Source organism: Kockovaella imperatae, assembly GCF_002102565.1.
Source record: "Kockovaella imperatae strain NRRL Y-17943 chromosome Unknown BD324scaffold_9, whole genome shotgun sequence".
NCBI lineage: Eukaryota > Fungi > Basidiomycota > Tremellomycetes > Tremellales > Cuniculitremaceae > Kockovaella > Kockovaella imperatae.
This window is the reverse complement of record NW_019028949.1, coordinates 569,746-591,865: the sequence shown is the minus strand read 5'-3', so window position 1 is coordinate 591,865 and position 22,120 is coordinate 569,746. Positions and strand designations below refer to the sequence as shown.

The following is a 22,120-nucleotide window of genomic DNA, read 5'->3' as shown; positions in this document are numbered from 1 at the left end:
ATCACAGCATAGCTCAACGTCACAGCAACATTATACTCATCAGCACGATTACCACCACGTCGACCCTCACTCTCCCCTCCTCCCTCTCCACTTTCTCTCCCCTTCCATCCAAAAAGCCATTGATCCGTCCCATATCGTGGCACTCTCTCGGTCTCTCCATCGCTCCTCCACAAAATCCCATCAGCAACACCGACCACTCATGCCGGTCGACAGTAACGGGATGGTCAAAGCCAAAGGGAGTGGCTCAGGAGGGGTAGATACACCCGGAGGAAAAGGAGGCGATTCTGTCGAATACGCATATGAATATGTGCCAGTCATTCAGGTGAGCAACAGGCGTCTTGCATGACAAAGTCTTGAGGCTCGGCTGACGCTCAGTGTAGAAGCGCGAGGGTAGACAGAACATGTGAGTTTGAGTGTGTGCCGTTGCCCGTGAACCTGTCTCTGTACCGATCCCGCGATTATGAGGCTTTCCGTTATTGTGTGTTTGAATGCTGCTCTTCTACACAAACACTGTGAGTTCCCAGGCTCAAGAACTACTCGGCTCCAACACTGACAGTTCCCCGCAGTCTTACCTCATTCCCCACACATCCCCCTTCGAGGTCCTCATAATCCTTTGAATCCACCAACACACACACCCAATCCCTCTGCCGTAACCCTGTTGCTCGTGGGGCGTGGTACCCTACCTTTCATCCCAAAATCCCTTGTTCCTATCAGATTCCCGATGGTCGTCCACCTTTGAGGGCACCCACACACGACGACGGGCTGGATCTCTTCCTTGTCGTCGAGACACTATTGTGTTCTTGGGTCCCTCTGGTCCTTTGGTCCAACTTGTTACCAACGCCCTCCTTGCTTCTCCACCATGCGTCTTCCATCTACATCTTTGACCGGTTTTCCATCGTTTACTTTTTCCAAAGAAATCCTCCGACTCGTTTCTGTCGAGTGTCTTTCATCAGAGACCTTTTGCTGACCACATGTTGCGATACCTACCACTCTTCTATCCACCAAACTCTACGACGCCAACCCATCAATTGATCTACGTACCACCCTGCGACACCCTCTCGAATCCCTCGTCACCCAACACACCCCTCGCTTCATCTTTCCATCATCCATTGACACCTGTGTCAACGCCCACGACTACCCGCTCTTGCTCCTCTCGTCGATCATCCGCTTTTGCCTCCATGACCACCGCTTCCTTGGGACTGGATCATTCATGTGTACTCAGAAAGTATGAGCTACAAATGAGACAACAGCCGGTCCAAGCTCGTATGTGCGGTGTAGGAGAGAAATGTGAGTGAGAAGGATGTGTCAAGATGAAGCTCATTCGTGATCAGCCGACCGTCGCCCTGTCGATCCTACGCCAATCATCCAGCTCAAAGTCATTGATACTGACGCAGACCCATTAAGACGTCCTGATTCAGGCCCTCACGGCATGACTTACATGCAAAGTATGTCTGAAGACACCGTGCAGCTTGCTGACGCCAGATCCATACTACTTTCTCTTTGCCTGTCTGGTCGGCGATGAAGACAACGAGCTGCATGTCATCGACGATGGCAAGACCCGCTTCCTCACTGGCACGCCCGTATCCAGTCTGTATCATCTCAAGGATCTCGACAACTCTGATGCGGCCTTTTTCGTTTTTCCTGATCTTGGCGTCAGGAAGGAAGGTCGGTACAGGCTCAAATTGACCTTGTTTGAGATCATCGAGTGAGTCGCGACATCTCGAGTTTGTAGTTAGCTAACACTTATCTAGGCAAGAAGTGTATTACTGCACCACTACATTCACAGACACATTCTCCGTCTTTTCGGCCAAGAAATTCCCGGGAATGCAGCGTGAGTACTTCCCTGTCATCGTCAGAGCTGACAGGACCAGGTGCCACTGACCTGTCACGCTCGTTTGCAGAGCAGGGTCTCAAGATTCGTGTTAGGAAAGACGTCAGGAGTGAGTGGCGCTTGGGTCGGTCGGGCCGCCCTCACCATTTGCTCACGACACCTCGCAGAGCCTACAGTCAAGCCGAAGCGCAAAAGTACGGCTCAGGACTCCGAATCGGAAAGCATTCCGGAGACAAAACGAGCACGTCCTCATCACTCTGCAGAACCACGATCCTATCAACCTGAATACCCTTATCCTCCCCAGCCGAGTTACTTCTACAACACCCACGGCGGGGCGCAACCCATGCCCCCACCTCCCGTCCCATATGATCCCTACCGCCAACAGCCAGCCGCTACCTACTCCTTTCGAGGTCAGCCTCAGCCTCAGCCTCAGCCCCATCCTCATCCTCATCCTCAGCATCCCCCTCCTCGTCACTCCGTAGCGCGCCATTCGCTGCCTGCTGGCTATCCTCGTGCCATGCCACCAGGCGGAGGCAGTACCCATGGGCCGCACGACTACCACGCATGGCAGCATCAAGAACGTTCCCGCGCTCATGCGAGCGGTGCTCGACCCATCACTCCAGATATGCACGGGCAGAGCCGAGACTACCGTCGACGCTCTCCTGCCTACTCCTCCCCACCACCGCCTCCCCCTGCTCAGCAGACCTCATCAAGCTCTACGTCTGTCCGATCTCCTCGCCGATCCGGTCGACAGGACCCACTCCCAGGTTACAGATCGACAGATGGAGCGAAATCGCCTCCATCCTGGCGAATGTCTCCGAATCACCGTCATTCTGCTCTTCCGCCCCTCAACATTCCGCCTCATACTCTGTCCAATGGTCCGGATGGCAGAGATGTAAATCCGGGCATGAATGGCAGTGACAGCACAGCGAGTCCCGTATCTGGCGGTGTACGGCCCAACGGTGGCGGCAAGCCTGCCAATCGGATGGGACTAGGACATCTGATGGACTAGACGAGGTCAATCAGTCAAAGCTGAGACGTATCAGAAGGGCTTGGAGAATCGTCAGCACCATCCTTTTTGATAGTCCTGAACGTATGACATTGCGTGCAGATCCATCCCTCTCGCCTGGCTATTTCTTGTGCGACAGCTGACACAACTTCGCAACATCGCCGTGAGTCCAGAGCCCTTTCTATACATCCCCCCCATTCTCTGTGATGACCTATGCTGGGGTTATGAAGCCACGAGTAACGTGGCTGTTGATCTCCATCCAGCTATCTATGCTAATCGCGGCCCCGAGAAGGGCCGTTTGGGCTGATTTCCCTCCTGGTCCTTCAACTCTGCATACGCAAGCTGCGTGAGAGAATTGAAGCTGACACGAGCTTCTCAGACGTTTACGGTCTCAGGCAAAGCCAGGCGCAGGGCATTGAATTTCTACGTGTAGACGCTTGCATGCATCGATTTTGGCCCAAAGAATTTCTGGTGTAGACAACTGCCACAAAAATTCGAGTGGTGACGTCGCGCCACTGAGAAGTCCACGTGTTTCTCTCCCTCTTCCCTTGCCTGGCAGCGGGTGTCTCGGAGCGTCAACCAGTGTTTCTTGAGGTTTCGAGCAGTGTCTATCCTCTAGCTTAAGACCAATCAGACTTGATCTACATACCAATCAGATCATACGCATCTGGAGCTAGACTCGGTCTTCACTGCTGAGATTGACACCACTGCGCAGTATTTTGCCAGCGGCTTCGACGACATCATCATCATCATCATCATCATCATCATCATCATCATCATTGCGACGCGATCCGTGGTTTAAACAAAAACCAATCTCGACCTTGTACATACAATCCTATCTTCTGTTGCCATCATCATGTCGCACACACCTACGGATAAGGAAGAGGGTGAGTCGTGACTGATCTTCAATGCGGATTCAGCATGGCCTCTTTGAGTCTTGTCTTTGGGGGAACGAAAGGAGCGATATGATCCAATCGCGCAGATCTTGAACTTGAGAAACGGGTCCTCGTTACCGATCCTTTGTTCGCGTATCGAGCGTATCAACGCCTATTTGCGCGTGCTTCCGCGCGATGAATACTCCTCCTTGACCTCCTTGTTCCTCTAGATATTCCCATGCGACGGTTCACTGATCCATCTTCAGGCGCCGATGTTCCTCAGGAACAGAAAGCCGGATGGACAAGTTTCATCAAAAGTCTCGCCCACATGACGGGCGATTTGTCCAGTATGACAGCTCCTCCATGTAAGTGCTTCTCCAATCTTACGATCTACACACACGAATCGATCCGCTGATGAGGACACGATTCCCAGTCATTCTGTCGCCTGTCTCGTTGACTGAATTCCCCGCGTATTGGTGTGAACACCCTGAATTGTTTGCACGGATCTCTGAGGGATCGTCCCCTCAAGATAGGATGGAGAGGGTTCTAAGATGGTTTATCGCTACTCTCAAGGGACAATACACTGTACGTGAGGATCGCTCTGGTGGTGTGTCAACTCCCTGACGTCTGAATCAGACTCGAAATGAAAAGATGGGATCGGAGAAGAAGGCAAGTTTTGCGGGCTGCGCAAACGATGAAACCACGAGTCGCTAATATGGCGATCCATCACAGCCTTTGAATCCTGTCCTCGGAGAGCTCTTCTTCGGCGTTTGGCCAGATAAGAATGGACGCGGAGAGACCCGGCTCATGGTCGAGCAAGTCTCTCACCATCCCCCAATCGTGAGCTAGATTCATCACAGATGATAGACCCAGCTGACGTGCCCAGACCGCCTAGTGAGCTTGACGCCCTCTGAACGATTTACTGACCCATCAAGCCATATCGAGAACCAGAAGGCTGGTGTTTCCCTTCAGGGACATTCGGGTCAGAAAACCTCGTTCTCTGGAACCGCGATCCATGGTGAGCTTTGAATTACGGACATGGCCGTGTCCGTCCACTAAGCGTCCGTAGTCAAGCAGTCCGGACACGCAATCCTCACGGTCAAGCCCAAGAACGGAGATCGAGAGGAGAAGTACCTCATCACGCTTCGTAAGCTTCTGCGACGGAGCCCCTGCTAATTCGTCCTAGCCAAACTCCGAATCGAAGGCGTCATTTGGGGATCCCCTTACGTCGAGCTCGCGGATTCTAGCGCTATCCAGAGCAGCACGGGATTTACTGCTGCTGTGAGTATGAGCTGTTCGACCTGTCTCTCCCTCTGTCTCTCGCGCTGATCACGCCATCAGATCGACTACAAGGGCAAAGGCTACTTCTCCGGCAAATCCCACACGTTCAAAGCCACTCTCACTCAAGATGGTCACAAGAACCTCCAGACGTACGAGGGACAATGGACTGGCGTGTCTCACGCAGGCAAGCAAGTCTTCTTGGATACCTCCGCTCCTAAGGAAGAGGTGGTCGTCAAGCCCATCTCTGAGCAGGGCGAATGGGAAAGCAGACGATTGTGGGAAAAGGTCGCAAGGGGAATCAGATCCGGCAACTATGATGAAGCCGCCAAGGAGAAGACTCGAATTGAGGTGGGTTCAATGGAAGCGCATATCTTGATTTGGCGAGCTGACCTTTGTTTAGAATGAACAACGACAAAGGCGCAAGGATGAGGCTGCTGGTGGAACCTCATGGGATCTGAAGTTGTTCGAACATGTTGATTCCGACGAAGAATATCGCAAATTGGCAGACATGCTACACGACAAGCTTACTCCTCCTCACGAGGATGGATTCGTGTTCAAGGGCTGAAAGTTATGCGTAGAGTCATGCTGTCCGTATACCTTGTACATCGCGCGATATGCAATAGGGACTAATAGCGCAGGGCGGGAGAGCTCCGCGAATGCCTTCCCCGGTGTCTGTCGGGTATCGTCCATCCGGAGTTGTCAATAATAACATTATTTCCAGCTTGCATTATTCAGGCTTGTACACTGTCACGATACCCATAGGCATCCCATATGCCTGCTGCTCCTCTACCTGCCTACCTGACCTCTGGAGCTTATTCACGTGCGCACCATGCTTTCCTAGTCAAGATACATGGCGCTGTCAGCGATCACGAAGAAGATGAGGTCATCGCAGATCAAGTCAAACAGGCAATAGGAGTGTTGTCGACAAAGGGACAGAGTACCGTGAGCAGAATGTGTCGCTTTCTTTTCAAGCATCTGGCTGAACCTTTCATAAATCAGAGCAAGATCGCAGAGACGCTGATCATTCTCCTCCACTGTCAATCCATACGACATGACATTTCGACAGACTTTGCGTTTGCCCTGTTGCCTGCGCTTGGACTTGCTGAAGCTGGCAAAACAATCTATGAGCGGCGCATAGGTGAGATGAAGGCTATCCGTACTTTTGGCATGACTGTACTGATTGAGGTCAAAGGCTACCTATACCTCTCAGAATGTCTTCCGAGGGGCCACGAGCTACAACTGATGCTCATCAATACCATTCGAAAGGTACAGTTTAAAGCTCCGGTTTCTTCCAACGTACAGCCAGTCTGACCCCCTTATCACAACAGGATTTATCCGTCCCTTCGACAACTCAGGAGATCCTCCTGGCTCTACATACCATCGTCAACCTGCCTTCGTCTGATCTCGAACCGGCTGTCACACCCCTCTTGACGTCAAAGTCTCTACTCCGACATGAAAAGTGCGTGATTGGGACAGGATTTTAACACATGTGACAGCTCATAGTTGGATCTACAGCTCTGCGGTCCGAGAACGAACTATTGAAGCCCTTCGGATTCTTCATCTTTCTACAACGGACTCTCTATCCATGTCGCGGACTATTGGTCCGAGATCGTTTCCACTGGACATGAGGCGGATCTCAAGGTTGCTCGAGCAAGAGGATGATCCAAATGTCTTGAGGGCGTTGATAGACCTCATCAGGTATCTCATCAAGGTAGGCAGCCCCTTGTCTGTCTCTCCCCTGCAACACTGCTTAAGCGCGTTGACAGCTTGGAGTTCACCGAATCAAAGACGAAACGGAGCGGATGTTTCTAGTCGAGCAAGTTGTCGCGACGACAGCGGATGGTACTGGACATTTGACTGCTGTCCGATGTCTTCGAACTATCCTAGGAAGATCGCCTGGAGATGGAGCCAAGAAGCTCGTGTTTGACTGGCTGGACGAGACTCTGAGCGAGATGCGAGTTGAATCAGATAAAGGTACATCCGTGACCTATAGGTGCTCGCTAACTTTTGCGCAAGGCATGTTTTTTGAGATCTGCCGCCTTAGCGCCTCACTCGCTCCGATCCCCAGTACCTTGAACGGCCACATCATACGTATTCTGACGGAAACACTCGTGCCTTCCTCCTCGACGTCTGTGCCTCGACCCAATGACCATATGTTTGTCTTGAGATGTCTCACCGATCTTCCCACCGCTATGTGGGCCGAGAGCCTCGGAGAGAGCGAGATGGGCATCATCATGGAGGGTCTGAATCATCCAGACGCTACTGTTAGAAAACAGGTGAGCAGTCTCAGTTTGTTCGACACTGATCTCATAGACCTTGCGACTTTTGTTCCGACTTTCGCCCGAGCTTACCTATCAAAGCTTTTCCAATCACCTTGAAGCTCTCAGGACGTCAGCCGACCTGTCATTACCTTTGAACTATTCGAATGATGATCCAGAAGCCAAGTTGTGCGCTGCTCAGGAGGAAACGGCTCTGAGAGCGCTGGAAGCTGCCAATGTTGTTTATGATCTTACAGGAGGACCACGGTTGGCCTTGGATTGGGTAGAGTCGGTCGAAGAGGTTCTGATCGCGCTCGAGGAGGCTCGCGACGAACCTCACCGCCGCGCTGTCTGGGAGCAAGGTGTCAGGAGTGCCCTAGACACAATCGAGAAAAGTGAGATTGCCGGAAAGTAAGAGCTGACCAGCCAGGTCCAAGCGAATTCCAAACAGCCATCGCGGAGCACCTTGGCCTCATTGAACAGTCGTCTTCTACTCTCGACGTCATTCGATCATCTGTTTTGGCGCAATATGCCCACCTATCGGAGGACAAGACAGCGGCAGTGCTCTCGGCTCTCCTGAAGGATATTGACAATGCCAATGGTCGGTATCAGAGATCTGAGCCCTAGTTGACCCTCGCAGTGTCTGTGCAGGAATTGCTTATACTGGCTTGCCTCGTGTTATGTGGCAAGCTCTCACCTGGCTCTCGCCATGAGTCGCTCAAAATTCTGAGCCGTGTCTTGCGGCAGATGAGGGGGTCTAGATACATTCTCAAGGTGAGCAATAGTCGACATCGTCGAGCTGAAGTTGGCAGCGATGCAAACAGATCTTGCGCATCATAGATGAAGATCAGATAGATGAAGTGGTTCTGAGCGGTGCGAACACCGTAAGCACTCTATTTTCGCGCGATCTAGACCTTGTTAAAATTCTCGTAGCTCCCGGACGTTCTCCAGCGAGTTCTTGCACTCAGTGCTTCACAACCCAGACGATCCAACGAATCGTTGTCTGTCGCTCGGTCCCCGAGCGGTGACCTTTCACCACCGAATTCAGGTTTACGCCGAGCCGCACTACCAGCGCAGAGTGGTTTGCGATACGAGGCTTATGACTTGCCAGTATCTCGCTCCAGATCCCATGAAAGCGAGGAGCTCTCGCCTCGACGAACTCTTGTCGCTTCTCGACCGCGTCCTCAGAGACTTCGAGAGGATTTTACCAGCGCAGGAGAGTTTACACTCTTTGACGCGGACGAAGATGTGGATGGTGACGGGGATATCGAACGCGTCGAAAGGACCATCAGTACGTCTTCTTCTTTTCAGGTAAGCAATCAGCACGCGGAGAAATCTGGCGTTGACGGTTGAGGCAGGATGACGATCCGACGCTTGTGAGTCTTTCTTTAGACGAACCGACGGGTACGAGGAGGAGCACGCCGAGCCGTTCACGACTTGATGCTGGGCCAGCGTTTCGGCATGATGGGATTCAGCCTCGATAATGGCAACCCGCATTGTATCTGGGGGCCAGATTTCTGTGCTACACCATATGCATTCATCCCTCTTGTATCCATAATTAATCGCCGGAGTACGGACTCCGGGCTCCTCGGCTTGGCGGACGTGATCGAGGGGAGCAACAAAAAAAAGGAAAGATTCTTTCATCGTACATTCATCCTTTGCACGTTCTCTCCTCCGGCCAAGAGATGGACTCAGAGACGTCTGGTCCATCGACCACGCGTTTTGATACATCTCTTCTGACTCCGCCTTTCTCATACACCATCCCGGAGCCAGCAGAGCTCACAGCCGAACAGCACACCAGGTTGAATGAAGTGATAGCTCACTTTTCCAAAGATGCCTTTGAGCTGCCCGTCAAGGAGGGCGATACGGAGCACAAATCTGGGTTGACCGAGAGGGAGTTCATGTTCCTGGTGGGTGATATGGATCTCAATAGGCAGCAGCTGAGGATCGCAGTCGAGAGAAACATTCCTTAGGTGAATATCGGGTTAGGCAGCCCGTGTCCGGCGGAGAGAGCATCCATTGGCTGATAGACTATCACGCTCTGTAGATTCATCACTGGTCAGTCGGTCCGTTCTCTTGACTTCCAACGATTTTCACTGTTGACATGCTTCAGCCACAAAGGGCGATGTCTCAGAAGCTATCAAGCGTATAGAAGCTTGCATCGTATGGAGACGGACGGTGAAGATTGAAGATGTCCAGGCGATGGCCGATGACTGCGAACCAGAGGTGCACATGAACCTTTCGATGACGGCAAAGGATGGGGGCATAGCGCTGATTCTTTACTTTGCCTGTCACTTCAGTCCAGGACAGGCAAGAACCTCACCATGGGATTCAGTCCGCAATGCCGTCCGATCATGTACTTTTTCCCTAATCGAAATACCACCCCTCTGGAGCAAAGGCGGATCGTTCATCCTGTGGGTCGGAGCGATGCACTCGCTTTGAACGGACAGATGCTGACTTTTGGGACGCACAGCTTTTCCTCATCGAGAGAGCAAGAGATCTGATGCCTGCAGGTGTATCGTAAGTGACGACTTGTCGGCTCCTTAAAGCTCCATGCGATACACTATTGACGGCGTGCCCAAGCAACGTGGTGGTGATTTTCAACTTTGCAGGCAAGAGACAAGGTCCACCGAGTAGCGTGTCAGTAAGTCTGAGTGACTTGTTATCACGGTCAAGAAAACCCTTTTTTGACACATGCTCATCTCACAACCAGAACGCCCGTCAACTCTTGTACATTCTCGCTCAACATTATCCTGAAACGCTCAGCCTATCCTTCTTTCAGGATCTTCCGTGGATCGTGAAAGGCTTCATCAATCTCATGTGGCCATTCGTCGATCCCAATACGAGGAAGAAGGTCAAGTTTGGTTCGGCGCAAGGTGGTGAATTGACGAGGGATAAGGACGTGGAGGCATCACAGTTGCTGAAGGAATGCGGAGGAGATCTCAATGTGAGAGAAAGGAACGGCGTTGCTAGTGTTTCAGTAAAATCGCTAATGGGTCTATCAGATCCCTTACGAACACGACAGTTACTGGAAACCAATGGTGGACGTGTGCTTAGACATTAGACAGAAGCAAGAAGAAACGTTCCGGGCGCTTGGCCCACCTCGTGTTGGTGTTGAGGAACAGCTGTGGCGCCGGGCGCATGGGTCCATGCCGCCTTCTGGCGATGTCAACACAGGCACATAGATGTCATTACGGTCACGGCACGAACCGCGATTTTCATCTTCAAAAACAGCTTCCAGACCAGTTCGCAATACATATGATGACAGCGACACAACGATATTTTGACCCAAAGTATACAGTATGTAACGCACGGTCAGATTCCCTTTAAGCTATCACCGTCCACACTGGCCTCTTCCAATTCTGGCCTGCCCAGCAACGCTGCTCCAGATTCTCCCCTGGATCTTCCGTATTCCCTCTCTTTCCCCTTTGCCGATCCCGGACTTCTCATCTCCATACTTCCGCCAAAATCTTGACTGACAACGTCCCTCGCTTCGAATTCTTCGTCCTCAAAGATCGATCTGCTTCCAGCAGGCCCAGCATTTAGAGGAGGCGTTTCGATACTGTGGTTCCCAAGTAACGCGGCTCTGCTCTCTCCTCTGCCCCGACCAGTAGGTCTCTTTGCACCGTGCATGATCGCGTAGGCGTCCGCGTCATCTGCAATTTCCCTTCCGCCCATCGGTAGGCGTTCAAGATCCAATGATCGATGACCCCGATCGAACGATGTTCCGTCTGTGCTGCTACCGGCACTCCTCACAGTGGACAGTGGAATATAACCATCAATGTCGGGAGCGCGATTCGGATTGCGGCTGGGACCAGATACTGTGTAGTCTGAGTATCCATTTTGCGCGTCTGCATCGTCTATGATGACCATGGGTGGCGCTGGCGTGGATCGGTATGACTCTAGCTCAGTCATGAATGCTTTCAGCTCCTCTGCGTTCAACGGTCCAGGGTGACTCCTGGATCGCTGGGGTCCACGTCCAGACATGGATCCACCACCTGAAGATGACGTGGTCCAATCTCCCATCCCCAGTCTGCTATCCTTGACATCTCCAGCGAAAAGCCAGGGTTTCTGAGAGTGAAGGAGATCTCTCGAATCAAAGACACCGATCTTCTCTGCCAAGTGTCCGAATTCTCCACGATGACAATGGATCGTTCTTCGTCTGCCGATATCCCCAACTTCCGTCATATCCATATCTAAAGTGATGGCGTTGAGATCTTGGACGGTCTGTGGGAGATTCATCGCTTCTTCGCGATTCCGCCTGCGCATCAAGAGACGCATCTGGTAGTAGACGTAGACAGCAGCAACGACCGTCATGAGCAAGGTAGCAAAAGTCGCGCAGACAGAGATAATCGTATTCCTCCTGTCTTCGGTACCGAATGCACTTCCAAGGTAAGTGATAGTGAGTTGTTTCCTGGAGGATCAGAAAATGGATTTAATTGCAAGAAACTCACGGCAAAGTCAAGATGGCTGCCGCGCAATAAGAGAAGACATTGGCTCCTGCCGAGGCGGACACGGCTGTCACGATGTGACCTGGTACAGCACTGAATCGAAGGATCAAGACGAACATGAAGCTCTTCTCGCGAATCAATTGGGTCAAACTCCAATACAGTCGGTTCTTCTTTTCGAATCTGATGCAAGAGTCAGGCTAGCTTCCCTTTGAGGGCTCTGTCGACTCACTTTTTCGCCCTAACGGTACAAAACCACTTGAACGCGATCCAAGTGGCTACCTCGCCAAAGAACGTTCCTGCTACGAGAATGCCACTGCCTTCTCCGAAGCCCCACACAAGACCGCATAAGATTCCGATAACTATAGGCATCAGATCTGGCTTCATCCCTCAGACTTACTTTCATGACCCATGAGGGGAGGAAACGAGACCACGACCAACATGGCAATGGGTATCAGCCATCCAGCGGGCCAGCTGCGTATCCGTCGAGTAAGAGGCTCCGTAAATCGGACGACGGTGTCGTGTTTGGCACTCAATAACGCGGAGATAGTGATGACGACGATAGCCAGACCATACCATTCTGACAGCAGGTCAGCTTGAAGAAGTCGTGGATCATCCGACTCACTGTAAAGATGTCTTTTGAGAACCTTTCGCCTCGCTTCTCTCCATTCGAGCTCCCGAACGTACTCCTTTGTCCGTCTGTAGTCTTCCAAGATCAACGCTATCACGTTGGGGTCGACGGCCTCCAAAGGGCTTGGCGGCGGTCGATCATGATCGGCGCCTTCCATTCCGTTCCGGTGATGTATGCTCGAAGCAGCCGAGATGGACAATCTATCTGTGGATCGCGATTGATGCAGCGAGCTTTGACTTGGCCCAGATTGAATAGGCGAGGATGCGATAGGGGGAAAAGTGGCGTGTGATGGATCATCGTATGCTGGAGGTGGGGGTGCTGCTCCCTCGTCTTCTGACAATGCTGGAGGTGGTTCAGAGTCAGATACGTTTCTGAAACGTATCCGTCGGGGGAGGCGAACATTACGAGGAAGCGTCATGGTAGGTGAATGATGATGATGTTGATGTTGTCGATTCAGGAACGTGTGAGATCAAGAGTGGGAAGCGAGTGATCGCCGCGAGGTCGAATAGGGTGACAGGATGTCCTGAAGGTACCTGTCGAGTGTATGAATATGTCCAGGACTAGGTCGAGGACCGTCACGGATGTGTATGAATGTGCGGACCGACGAAGAGAGAGCGTGTCGAACGAGCCAAGCCAATGTACGCCCGTGAATGGAAAAATGAGGATACTTCCAGTAATGTTCAAATTCCCGAGTCAAGGGGGTTTTGAAGGATCTGCGGACCAACTATGCGAGAGGAACAGCTTTTCAGTCCTCCAACATTGGGCTCTGTCTACCTTCAGACCAGTCTGGGGCGGCGTGCACGTATGGAAGGAGAACCAACCACGTTGATGGAAGTTGCGAATGACACGAAAGAGTGGTTCGTTTTCTTTGTTACCTGCACCGGATCTACCGTGTCCAAAGATAGGTATACGGTGACAGAGGTGGGTGGAGGAAAAAAAGTGGAGGAAGAGGATTCGGGTTTCCTGTGCGTCGTTGCACAGTGACTTGTCTGCAGTCACTGCTGTGCGCTCCTTGGATAACGTTGTACAAGACTGAGCTAAGGATGATTCTTGATCAACACCTCATGCATCGAGTAAGTCCCATCCATGTTGCTATTTCCAGGTTTTGTCTCTCCTGAGATCATCACATGTTGCCACACCCACACCCCCTTGCTGCGCATCTTTCTTCTTTCTTTCTTTTTTTCCTCAAAACAATTTAAATAACCGTGATAATCCCGAGATCAATTAAAAAAATGACATTCATTAGGAAAATGTTCCTAATGGCAATGACGCAGTGTCTCACCGGGGCGCTTATTATCCCCGTGGACGCCGGAAAGTGATCGACCAGACTTTCGTTTGCTTTGTGGCTCCCGGGTAAGGTGTGTACAGACCAACTGAGGCGTCAGGAAGCAGAGCGGCATCTAGATGGCCCGAATTTAGAGCACAGTTATGATATAGGGGGACTATGTTTTTCATGAGAGATGGTATTTATGAATCGTATACTGAAGCCAGACCCAAAACTCAGATATCCCCTGCACTGCCACACAGCCTAGGCCCAGTTTGAAGCACCCTTGAATGCGGCAGTCCAGATCAAGTACTGCGTTTATCAAGTCCAATGTCCGTAATTTTTTCCTTTGATCTAGTTGAGCGGAGAAGTCTCCATCTCTACGCCCACGATGAACCCCCTGGGCTCTGGAAATTCTGCGCAAGGCTATCCACGTCGAAAGCGTAATTCTGAATGTCAAGCCAATCACCAATATTGACGCCGAGATGACTTGACAAGCTAGATATATTCGTCTCGCTGTCCCCAGTCAACATTTCTGTACCTTGGAAACCTTGGACAGCAGCAGGTATAAAGTTAGGGCCCAAGTCCATCCTTGACATTCGTCTCACAGGGGGTTCGGCGTAGCTCGAAGCAGTGGCGAGATGGATCGGATCCACGACCTGAGGTATACTCCCAGCCAGAGTTGCTGGATTTGAACCTTGCGGCCATTCCACAGGTGCCGAGAGGGAATTATCGAGGGTGCTGTTCGGTTGCTGCAGACCGATATTTCCCAAATCACTGCTTATGCTCGCATGCTGAAGATGACCATACGCATCCTGAGGTGGCCGATTTGATTTTGCGACGGGAGACACATTGACCGACAAAACTCCAGGAGCGACGTCTTTGATAGCCGGACCCACTCCAGTAGAGGAAGCAGGTGTGGTCGCGCTCGATATCGAGCTGACTGCCGAGCTGTTTCTGATGCGAGTTCCCCAGCTGCTCTCGTTTCGTACTGATTCCTGCATGGCGGGGTCAAATGCGACTTCATGGCGGCACCTGATATAGGATTAGGCATGTGGGCAAGTGACAGACAAGCGTCTCTCCACTCACGAGATGCCATCAGCGAATTCCGCCGAAGCGCTCATGCCTTGCGAATCGAGCACGACATCCACCATGGCTAGAAGTCTATCGGCGAGAATCCACCTCTCGCCATACTGCAATAATGCGTGCCTGGTGGAAGGGCTCAGCAATGCGGTATTTCAAGGCCATGAAGCTGACTCACCTGAAAACTTCGCATTCCGTCCTGAAGATCATGGCTGAGATTTTATCGCCACTCTGAGTGGCAGCTTGAATGAAACGAGAAAGTGCTCGACAGGAAAGGGTGAAGGAGAAGGCACAAGGTGTGGGCAACAATGTTACTGTATGCCGTCAGTCTAATGAATTCCGAAGCTGGTGTGGAACCCACAATCATAACTGGTGGCGTTGACTGTGGAAATGTGAGGGGAGTCTCGTCAGCACCCGATGCGTCGCTTTCTCAATGTCATCTGAACTCACTGTCGTATAGCAGGGAGAGGTTGGAGCGAACAGATGCCAAGGCTAATTTCGCAAATTCGGAGTTCCAGTTCTCTGGCGTCATGAGGGGTTCACCCAATGCCATGACCGCGCTGTGAGACCCTAAGTACCCAAGGGGTGTATCTGATCGCACTCCAACTCACGAATTTATGACCATATTGGTGGCCAGCATCAAAGTATCAAAGGCCGCTGGAGCCTGGCTTTCACCATTCCTGGAGGTTCGCGTCGGACGACGAAGGTGGAATGGTATGCTGTTACGAAATGCATTGATGTCCGAAACGCATTTTCGAAGAAGTGGGTGATTGAGGAACCTCCTGAGCATATTAAATGAGCCATGTAACGGTAAGTGCGAGAGACCCACGGTATGGAGTGGCCTTCACCACCGTATACTCTGAAGAAACGATGTACCTCGGAGAAGAGGTACATCGCCTTGACGAAGAAGCTGAAACTCTAAAGCATGATCAGATGGATGGGAGTCGAGCCGCTGAGCGACCTACATCACAGTGCTCAGGAGGGTCTGCGAGTGGATGTTAGCATGAAATCTGACGACAGCAACAATCCACACCCACGATGCGTGATGACTTCCGGCGAACTTTACGATGCATCAGTTGAAACCACCAGAAATGTCTCCTTCTCTCACTGTAGTGATTGTATCCCAATCAGCCCTCCTGATGCTCTATCGTACAGCGCTTGGGTAACAGGTAGATCGACGGTGATTTCTGCCGGAGCTATACTCTGTAGCATGGATCAGCGTCGACGCACCGCGCAGGTAAAGCATTCTCACCTCAGCGCTGCCTGTCATATGAGCAGTCGAACAATCCAGGCAATATGTGACCCTGAAATGGGTCAAAGCTGGCCGAGACTGTACGGGTCATTCGACGTACCAAAAGGTCCTGTCACGCTCCGCTTGGTCCATTTCGTCCGTGGCTAGCGGCATGATGGAGTGTCCCCATCGATGGTAAGCGTCTTTGACGTCTGATGAACGCGTTCAGTGGCGTGCTTGAAAATTATAGGCAGAGAAAAAACCAACCTGGTCGCCTTGAGAGGCGCATTGGCGGAATCATACGCATTGCGATTCCGATCTCGAACCAGGCGTCCACCCAGCTGACATGAGTCTGTCAGGCGCTTTCGGAAAATCCTGTTGCACACTCACAGTCCTGTGTATTGTGACATTGTGGCAACGATGACTTGGGCTGTGTCATATTCGTCAATTAGAAGCCAGAAATTCAATGGAAGCTAACCCACCTTGGACTGCTTGGACCAATCGTTTGCCAGTGGTAAGTTGTTTCTGCAAGAACACGAATGTCTTGCGGCGATGCCAAGATTTGAATCTGCCTTGGGCAGTGTCCTGATTGCTGTAGGCATTGGAGGAACTAAATTGTATTTGTTGCTGAAAAGTCCGGACCAACTCTGGATCCTCTTCCAGATCAACCTCTGGATGCTTATTGGTGAACCAGGGTGTTCCAGTGGGGTAGTAGGCCCTTTTCGCCAGACTGCTCTCGGGGATATATGCCGAGGCCATGGCGAGCATGGCGTGAATTAGAGCCTGAGGCTGTTGAAAACACGTATGAGACTGGGGCAATGACAGGATGGCAGTCAAATGGCTTACAGGAAACTCGGGGTGCGAGGGAGGCAGTTGAAGTTTAGTCATGAAAGATGGTCGGTGAATCATCAATGGCAATAGAGGAATCTTGTCGAAGAAGGTGGCAACGCAGTGCTTAAATTGGTTTCAGACAACGTCATATTGACACGGAGCGGTACCAACCTCGACCACGTCCAAACTTGGTAAATCTCGAGGCCAGCTGGGGAACGATCGTGAGCCTTCCGTCCTTTCCAGGGAGACGTTGCTAGCAGCTTACTCTGGCCATGATAACTCTCCCGTAAATCCAGGGGCGGGGAACGCGTTGAAGCCTTGATTCGGCTGGCTCGACGCATCAGGATGCAGTCCAGCATAGGGATTCGCTCCTCGTGCCCATTCTCCTAGGGGATCATTTGGAGCCCAACTTGCGAATGGATCCTCCGTCACGTATAACGAGCCACTCGAGAGAGGACCGAGACCAGTACCGGTGGAAGGGCCACTGTTCACCAGGATCTGAGTGGGATCATTCAAATTTGAGTTCGGAAACATCTTTTCGAATTTCGCCAGACGCTCCTCCAATTGGTTGATTCTGGCCCTCTTACTGATTCCCTTCCCGGTCCCCTGTTCATCCTTGGCAGATCCTTTCTTCTTCTTTTGCTTGATCTGTTCCTCGGAATCCCAGGTACAGGGTATGGGAGGATGACCAGGCATCAATCTCGCCCGAGGCTTTTGACAATTCGCGCACGTAGGGCGTACACCATCGCATTTCTGGGGAGATAAGGGTCAACCGGGCCGACAAGTGGTCTACAAAGCCAGATCTCACCATTTTCCGCTTTCTATATGGATGGCAAATATCCGTCAGAAGGAATTCGCGAGCTCTTTTGACCCTTCGCTGCACCAACTCACCGACACTGATGACACGCCAAATTTCTGGCAAGTACATTGGTCTTGGCCTCTACACCGTCAAAGGCGACAGCCTCTCCGTCGGACGAGGTGCCGGGTGAGTCCGGTGGAAGATCCTGTGAATCCATATTCGCAGCAGATACGGAGAAAGTAACAGTGCAGCCAGAGGATTTTGGAAACGAAATTGACTGGTAGATGCGACTCCAGTCTGATCTGTGGTCCCAATAATTTGGGTTATCGGGAGCAAAAGTGCTGATGAGGGATCTGGATATTGTCGAGAGAAAAGTTGCTCTAGATGTCCATCCCTTGACTTTTTACCAACACGCAGTGGAGACGTATGATGATCTTGCGCCTGTCGATGATGCAGAACACAAGTCGATTGGGATCACGACGTATGAGGAAAAGGTCCTGAGACAAATCAGCGTCAGATTATTGGTTGGGATGCAGGTGGAGTCGAGCGGTGGAGGGCGGAAAGGTTTGAACCTTGAAGGAGCAAAACCAGAGGCACAAACGCCTTTTTGGCGGCCAAGCTGATCCAATTTTCATGCCCGTGCTCCGGGAATTCTTGCGCGAGAGAGCGCAGATGATCCAGAGCCCAGTGGAGAGATGAGCTCACAGGGTACGTGGCGCCGCAACGTCAGCAGCGGCGAGGTCCCCTAAAGGTAAGGACAATCAGCCGAGGATATGTATCGGATTGACGGAGTGGCTAGCAGAGTGTGATTCACCGAATGTACCACCAAAGGCAGAGAGAAATGGGATCTACAACGGATTTTCGGTATATTGTATAAGGGTGAGCGTGTTCTTAATTTAGAACATGTCCCAGGCACGGAGGACCAGATCTATCAACCCAGCCTTACGGAAGCAATTTCCATTCGTGGGACACACCGCCATACAGATTCTATCAACCGAGACTTTAGCCGTTTGTGAGGAGACGAAGGCGCAGCGGGTCTTCCGAGCGCCTTTTACCACTTAATATACGTCTTACGAAGCGGCTCATGGCTAAATGGCTACTAATGGCTTGGCCAGACTCATCCGCTGTGATCCATGGGAAGCATTGTGCTTCCGTCATTCACGGACAGCCACAAATGCAGTTGTGGCTTCGGGTTTGGTCAATCTCTTCCTTCCGGCTTTCCGTACCATCGATGCTTCACAGAGCAGTGTATACATGACCGTTCACAGTGCTGTTTCAATCCGTTGTGACTCATTGTAGTGGTCACCAGGGGTAGGGATGGATGACCCTGCCGAGTATCGCCAGTCATCCCATCCGACACGGATATGTTGCTAGACTGCGTGAGGTCCACCTCAACTCCCCCGTTCCTACCAGTCGGTGCTCCCATGCTAACCTTCGTTCAATGACTCCACTCTGTCCTGAGCGAAATCAGCACGTTCCTGCAACAAGGCCGACCCATTTGCATGAAAGACATGACATTGGCACGAGCCGTTGACCGGATGACTGCATTATCATCTTTGCTTGCCATGCCACGTCATGATCATTTCTGGAAGTTTCCACGTGGTCACCGAAAGTTCTGGAGTCTCGTCGAATTTCAATCTCGAACCCATTTTTTCGCGTTCAATAGCATCCACCACCTTACACTTAAATCACCCATCTCCCCACGTAGACATCGCTGAACGTTCAGTCTACCAAACTCGCATAGATCACAGCATCTAGAAATCCAACTGTATCTGTGAGCTTGACGGTCGTTGTGTCGTGACTGTTTTGTCATCGAGCTGACCACGCATTGTCCCATAGATCCTTTGAACACTTGCATCTCACGACCGTTTCAACATGAGCGGACAGACTGAGACCTTTGGCTTCCAGGTGAGTGGACAGATTCGCCAACATAGAATTCCAATGGCGGGATGCTCCCGCTGTCGCCCCAGTTCACGTTGGTCTGTGTACTCTATGACTAACTACCTCCGCCAGGCCGAAATCTCCCAACTTCTCGACCTCATCATCAACACCTTTTACTCGAACAAGGAAATTTTCCTTCGAGAAATCATCTCCAACTCGTCTGATGCGCTAGACAAGATCAGATATGCCGCCCTCACCGACCCATCTCAGCTTGAGTCTGAGAAGGATCTCTACATCCGAATCATTCCCAACAAGGAGGAGGGAACTTTGACCATTAGGGATACCGGTATCGGTATGACCAAGGCTGATTTGGTCAACAACCTCGGTACCATCGCCAAGTCTGGTACCAAGGCCTTCATGGAGGCCCTCTCCTCTGGAGCTGACATTTCTATGATTGGTGAGCTGGCGCCCTCCCCCGATCTTGGAAATCTTGCTTACCCCCTCCTTTAGGTCAATTTGGTGTCGGTTTCTACTCCTCCTACCTTGTTGCCGAGAAGGTCCAAGTTACTACCAAGCACAATGACGACGAGCAATACATCTGGGAGTCTGCCGCCGGAGGTACCTTCACCATTACTGAGGATGTTGATGGACCTAGACTTGGACGAGGAACCTCGATGAAGCTCTTCATCAAGGACGACTTGAAGGAGTACCTTGAGGAGAAGCGAATCAGGGATATTGTCAAGAAGCACGTGAGTTACCAGCTGGGTCAGCATCGAGCTTGCCGCTGACTTTGCCCAGTCCGAGTTCATCTCGTACCCCATCCAACTCGTCGTCACCAAGGAGACCGAGAAGGAGGTTGAGGAGGAGGAGGAAGTCAAGGAGGGAGACAGCAAAATTGAGGAAGTCGAGGACGAGGACTCTTCCAAAAAGACCAAGAAGACAAAGAAGGTCAAGGAGACTACCACTGAGAACGAGGAGCTCAACAAGCAGAAGCCTATTTGGACCAGGTGAGCTGCCGCGATTGAGATGAGGAAAACCGCTAACTCACCACCACAGAAACCCCGCCGATGTCAACCAGGAGGAGTACGCTTCCTTCTACAAGTCTATCAGCAACGACTGGGAGGAGCACCTTGCCGTTAAGCACTTCTCAGTCGAGGGTCAGCTCGAGTTCAAGGCCATGCTCTTCATCCCTAAGCGTGCGCCTTTCGACTTGTTCGAGACCAAGAAAAAGAGGCACAACATCAAGCTTTACGTTCGACGAGTCTTCATCAGCGAGGACAATGAGGAGCGTGAGTCAAGCAGATTTTCGTAGGTCAGCATGCTAATAATCATTCTCCAGTCATGCCCGAATACCTCAACTTCGTCGTCGGTGTTGTCGACTCTGAGGATCTGCCTCTTAACATCTCCCGAGAGACCCTTCAACAGAACAAGATTCTGAAGGTGGGTGCCAGCCAATATCTCCTTGCAATTCGCGCTGACATCGCCCCCAGGTCATCCGAAAGAACCTTGTCAAGAAGACCCTTGAGCTCATTAGCGAGATTGCCGAGGACAAGGAGAACTTTGACAAATTCTACTCCGCTTTTGCCAAGAACCTCAAACTCGGAATCCACGAGGATTCCACCAACCGATCCAAGCTCGCCGAATTCCTCCGATTCCACTCCACCAAGTCTGTTGACGAGATGACCTCGTTCAAGGACTACATCACTCGTATGCCTGAGGTCCAGAAGAGCATCTACTACCTCACTGGTGAATCGCTCGAAGCCGTCAAGGACTCTCCATTCCTCGAGGCTTTGAAGAAGAAGAACTTTGAAGTTTTGCTCCTGGTCGACCCCATTGACGAATACGCCGTCACCCAGCTCCGAGAATTCGACGGCAAGAAGCTTGTCTGTGTCTCCAAGGAGGGTCTGGAGCTCGAAGAGACTCCAGAGGAGAAGGAGGAGCGGGAGAAGTGAGTCATGCGATCCAAAATAACGGAAATCAGCTGACGACACAACCAGGGACGAGAAGGAGTTCGCCGAGCTCTGCACTGCCGTCAAGGAGAACCTTGGTGACAAGGTTGAGAAGGTTGTTGTCTCCAACCGAATCACCGAATCTCCTTGTGTCCTCGTTACTGGCCAGTTCGGATGGTCATCCAACATGGAGCGAATTATGAAGGCTCAGGCTCTGCGTGACTCCTCTAGTGAGTTTTCGGTGTCTCAAACTTCGATCTTTCGCTGAATATAGCAGTGTCTTCATACATGGCTTCCAAGAAGACTATGGAGCTCAACCCTCACCACCCTATCATCAAAGTACTTAAGACTCGAATTGCCGAGGACAAGACCGACAAGACCGTCAAGGACTTGACTTTCTTGTTGTACGAGACTGCTCTTTTGGTGAGTCGCCTTGTCTGTCAGAGTGCTACAACGCTAACTCCCGCATAGACTTCTGGATTCACCCTTGCTCAACCGCAAGACTTCGCCAACCGAATCAACCGAATGATCGCCTTGGGTCTGTCTATCGACCAGGACGAAATTGCTGCCCCTGCTGCTTCTAGCAGCAAGGACGAGGACATGCCTGCTCTCGAGGAGGCCGGTGGATCCATGGAAGAAGTCGACTAGACGCGCATCATTTAACCCGAGTGTATTCTAGAGACAGCGGAGACGAGCGTGTGTACATTTTAAATCAAAAAGGGTGAAGATTATGCGTCGAAGCGTTTTCG

At 51.5% G+C, this 22,120-nt stretch overlaps 7 protein-coding genes across 7 annotated transcripts; 5 read left to right on the top strand and 2 right to left on the bottom strand.

Annotated features, from left to right (window-relative positions):
- Positions 1–1,178: 1,178 nt before the first annotated feature.
- On the top strand, positions 1,179–2,843 carry BD324DRAFT_609277 (velvet factor-domain-containing protein; the record flags this gene model as incomplete). Its single annotated transcript, XM_022014148.1, has 6 exons — positions 1,179–1,287; positions 1,332–1,445; positions 1,483–1,705; positions 1,752–1,831; positions 1,872–1,940; positions 1,999–2,843. 6 exons carry the CDS (start codon positions 1,179–1,181, stop codon positions 2,841–2,843), a joined length of 1,440 nt encoding a protein of 479 aa, XP_021870225.1.
- Positions 2,844–3,428: 585 nt separating this feature from the next.
- Positions 3,429–5,631, top strand: BD324DRAFT_630144 (hypothetical protein). Its single transcript, XM_022016299.1, has 11 exons — positions 3,429–3,727; positions 3,982–4,080; positions 4,149–4,300; positions 4,352–4,384; positions 4,448–4,555; positions 4,602–4,609; positions 4,651–4,733; positions 4,785–4,862; positions 4,902–4,996; positions 5,057–5,344; positions 5,397–5,631. Exons 1-11 carry the CDS (start codon positions 3,697–3,699, stop codon positions 5,559–5,561), a joined length of 1,140 nt encoding a protein of 379 aa, XP_021870224.1. The 5' UTR covers positions 3,429–3,696; the 3' UTR covers positions 5,562–5,631.
- A 60-nt stretch (positions 5,632–5,691) lies between these two features.
- On the top strand, positions 5,692–8,360 carry BD324DRAFT_523509 (armadillo-type protein). The gene is made up of 10 exons (XM_022012994.1): positions 5,692–6,134; positions 6,189–6,262; positions 6,325–6,455; positions 6,512–6,707; positions 6,763–6,970; positions 7,013–7,272; positions 7,310–7,649; positions 7,685–7,855; positions 7,895–8,028; positions 8,067–8,360. The coding sequence occupies exons 1-10, from the start codon at positions 5,768–5,770 to the stop codon at positions 8,280–8,282; spliced, it is 2,097 nt and encodes a 698-aa protein (XP_021870223.1). The 5' UTR covers positions 5,692–5,767; the 3' UTR covers positions 8,283–8,360.
- Positions 8,361–8,898: 538 nt separating this feature from the next.
- Positions 8,899–10,504, top strand: BD324DRAFT_523311 (CRAL-TRIO domain-containing protein). The gene is made up of 9 exons (XM_022012992.1): positions 8,899–9,164; positions 9,208–9,227; positions 9,302–9,312; positions 9,368–9,480; positions 9,555–9,668; positions 9,728–9,774; positions 9,838–10,108; positions 10,154–10,201; positions 10,260–10,504. Exons 1-9 carry the CDS (start codon positions 8,940–8,942, stop codon positions 10,437–10,439), a joined length of 1,029 nt encoding a protein of 342 aa, XP_021870222.1. The 5' UTR covers positions 8,899–8,939; the 3' UTR covers positions 10,440–10,504.
- On the bottom strand, positions 10,444–12,905 carry BD324DRAFT_523395 (hypothetical protein). Its single transcript, XM_022012993.1, has 5 exons — positions 12,328–12,905; positions 12,103–12,282; positions 11,935–12,064; positions 11,709–11,885; positions 10,444–11,668 (listed from the first exon to the last, which is right to left on the bottom strand). Exons 1-5 carry the CDS (start codon positions 12,749–12,751, stop codon positions 10,570–10,572), a joined length of 2,010 nt encoding a protein of 669 aa, XP_021870221.1. The 5' UTR covers positions 12,752–12,905; the 3' UTR covers positions 10,444–10,569.
- Positions 12,906–13,977: 1,072 nt separating this feature from the next.
- On the bottom strand, positions 13,978–17,758 carry BD324DRAFT_651995 (hypothetical protein; the record flags this gene model as incomplete). Its single annotated transcript, XM_022018422.1, has 20 exons — positions 13,978–14,632; positions 14,687–14,806; positions 14,859–14,994; positions 15,042–15,062; positions 15,131–15,240; positions 15,292–15,462; positions 15,510–15,598; positions 15,646–15,665; positions 15,718–15,740; positions 15,789–15,883; positions 15,933–15,984; positions 16,033–16,123; positions 16,179–16,252; positions 16,302–16,341; positions 16,394–16,700; positions 16,758–16,865; positions 16,914–16,950; positions 17,008–17,495; positions 17,551–17,563; positions 17,634–17,758. The coding sequence occupies 20 exons, from the start codon at positions 17,756–17,758 to the stop codon at positions 13,978–13,980; spliced, it is 2,775 nt and encodes a 924-aa protein (XP_021870220.1).
- Positions 17,759–19,416: 1,658 nt separating this feature from the next.
- BD324DRAFT_581403 (putative cytoplasmic chaperone) lies at positions 19,417–22,019 on the top strand (the record flags this gene model as incomplete). The annotated part of the gene is made up of 10 exons (XM_022013500.1): positions 19,417–19,449; positions 19,555–19,879; positions 19,933–20,171; positions 20,221–20,429; positions 20,479–20,711; positions 20,762–20,862; positions 20,913–21,370; positions 21,420–21,601; positions 21,649–21,794; positions 21,843–22,019. 10 exons carry the CDS (start codon positions 19,417–19,419, stop codon positions 22,017–22,019), a joined length of 2,103 nt encoding a protein of 700 aa, XP_021870219.1.
- Positions 22,020–22,120: the final 101 nt, after the last annotated feature.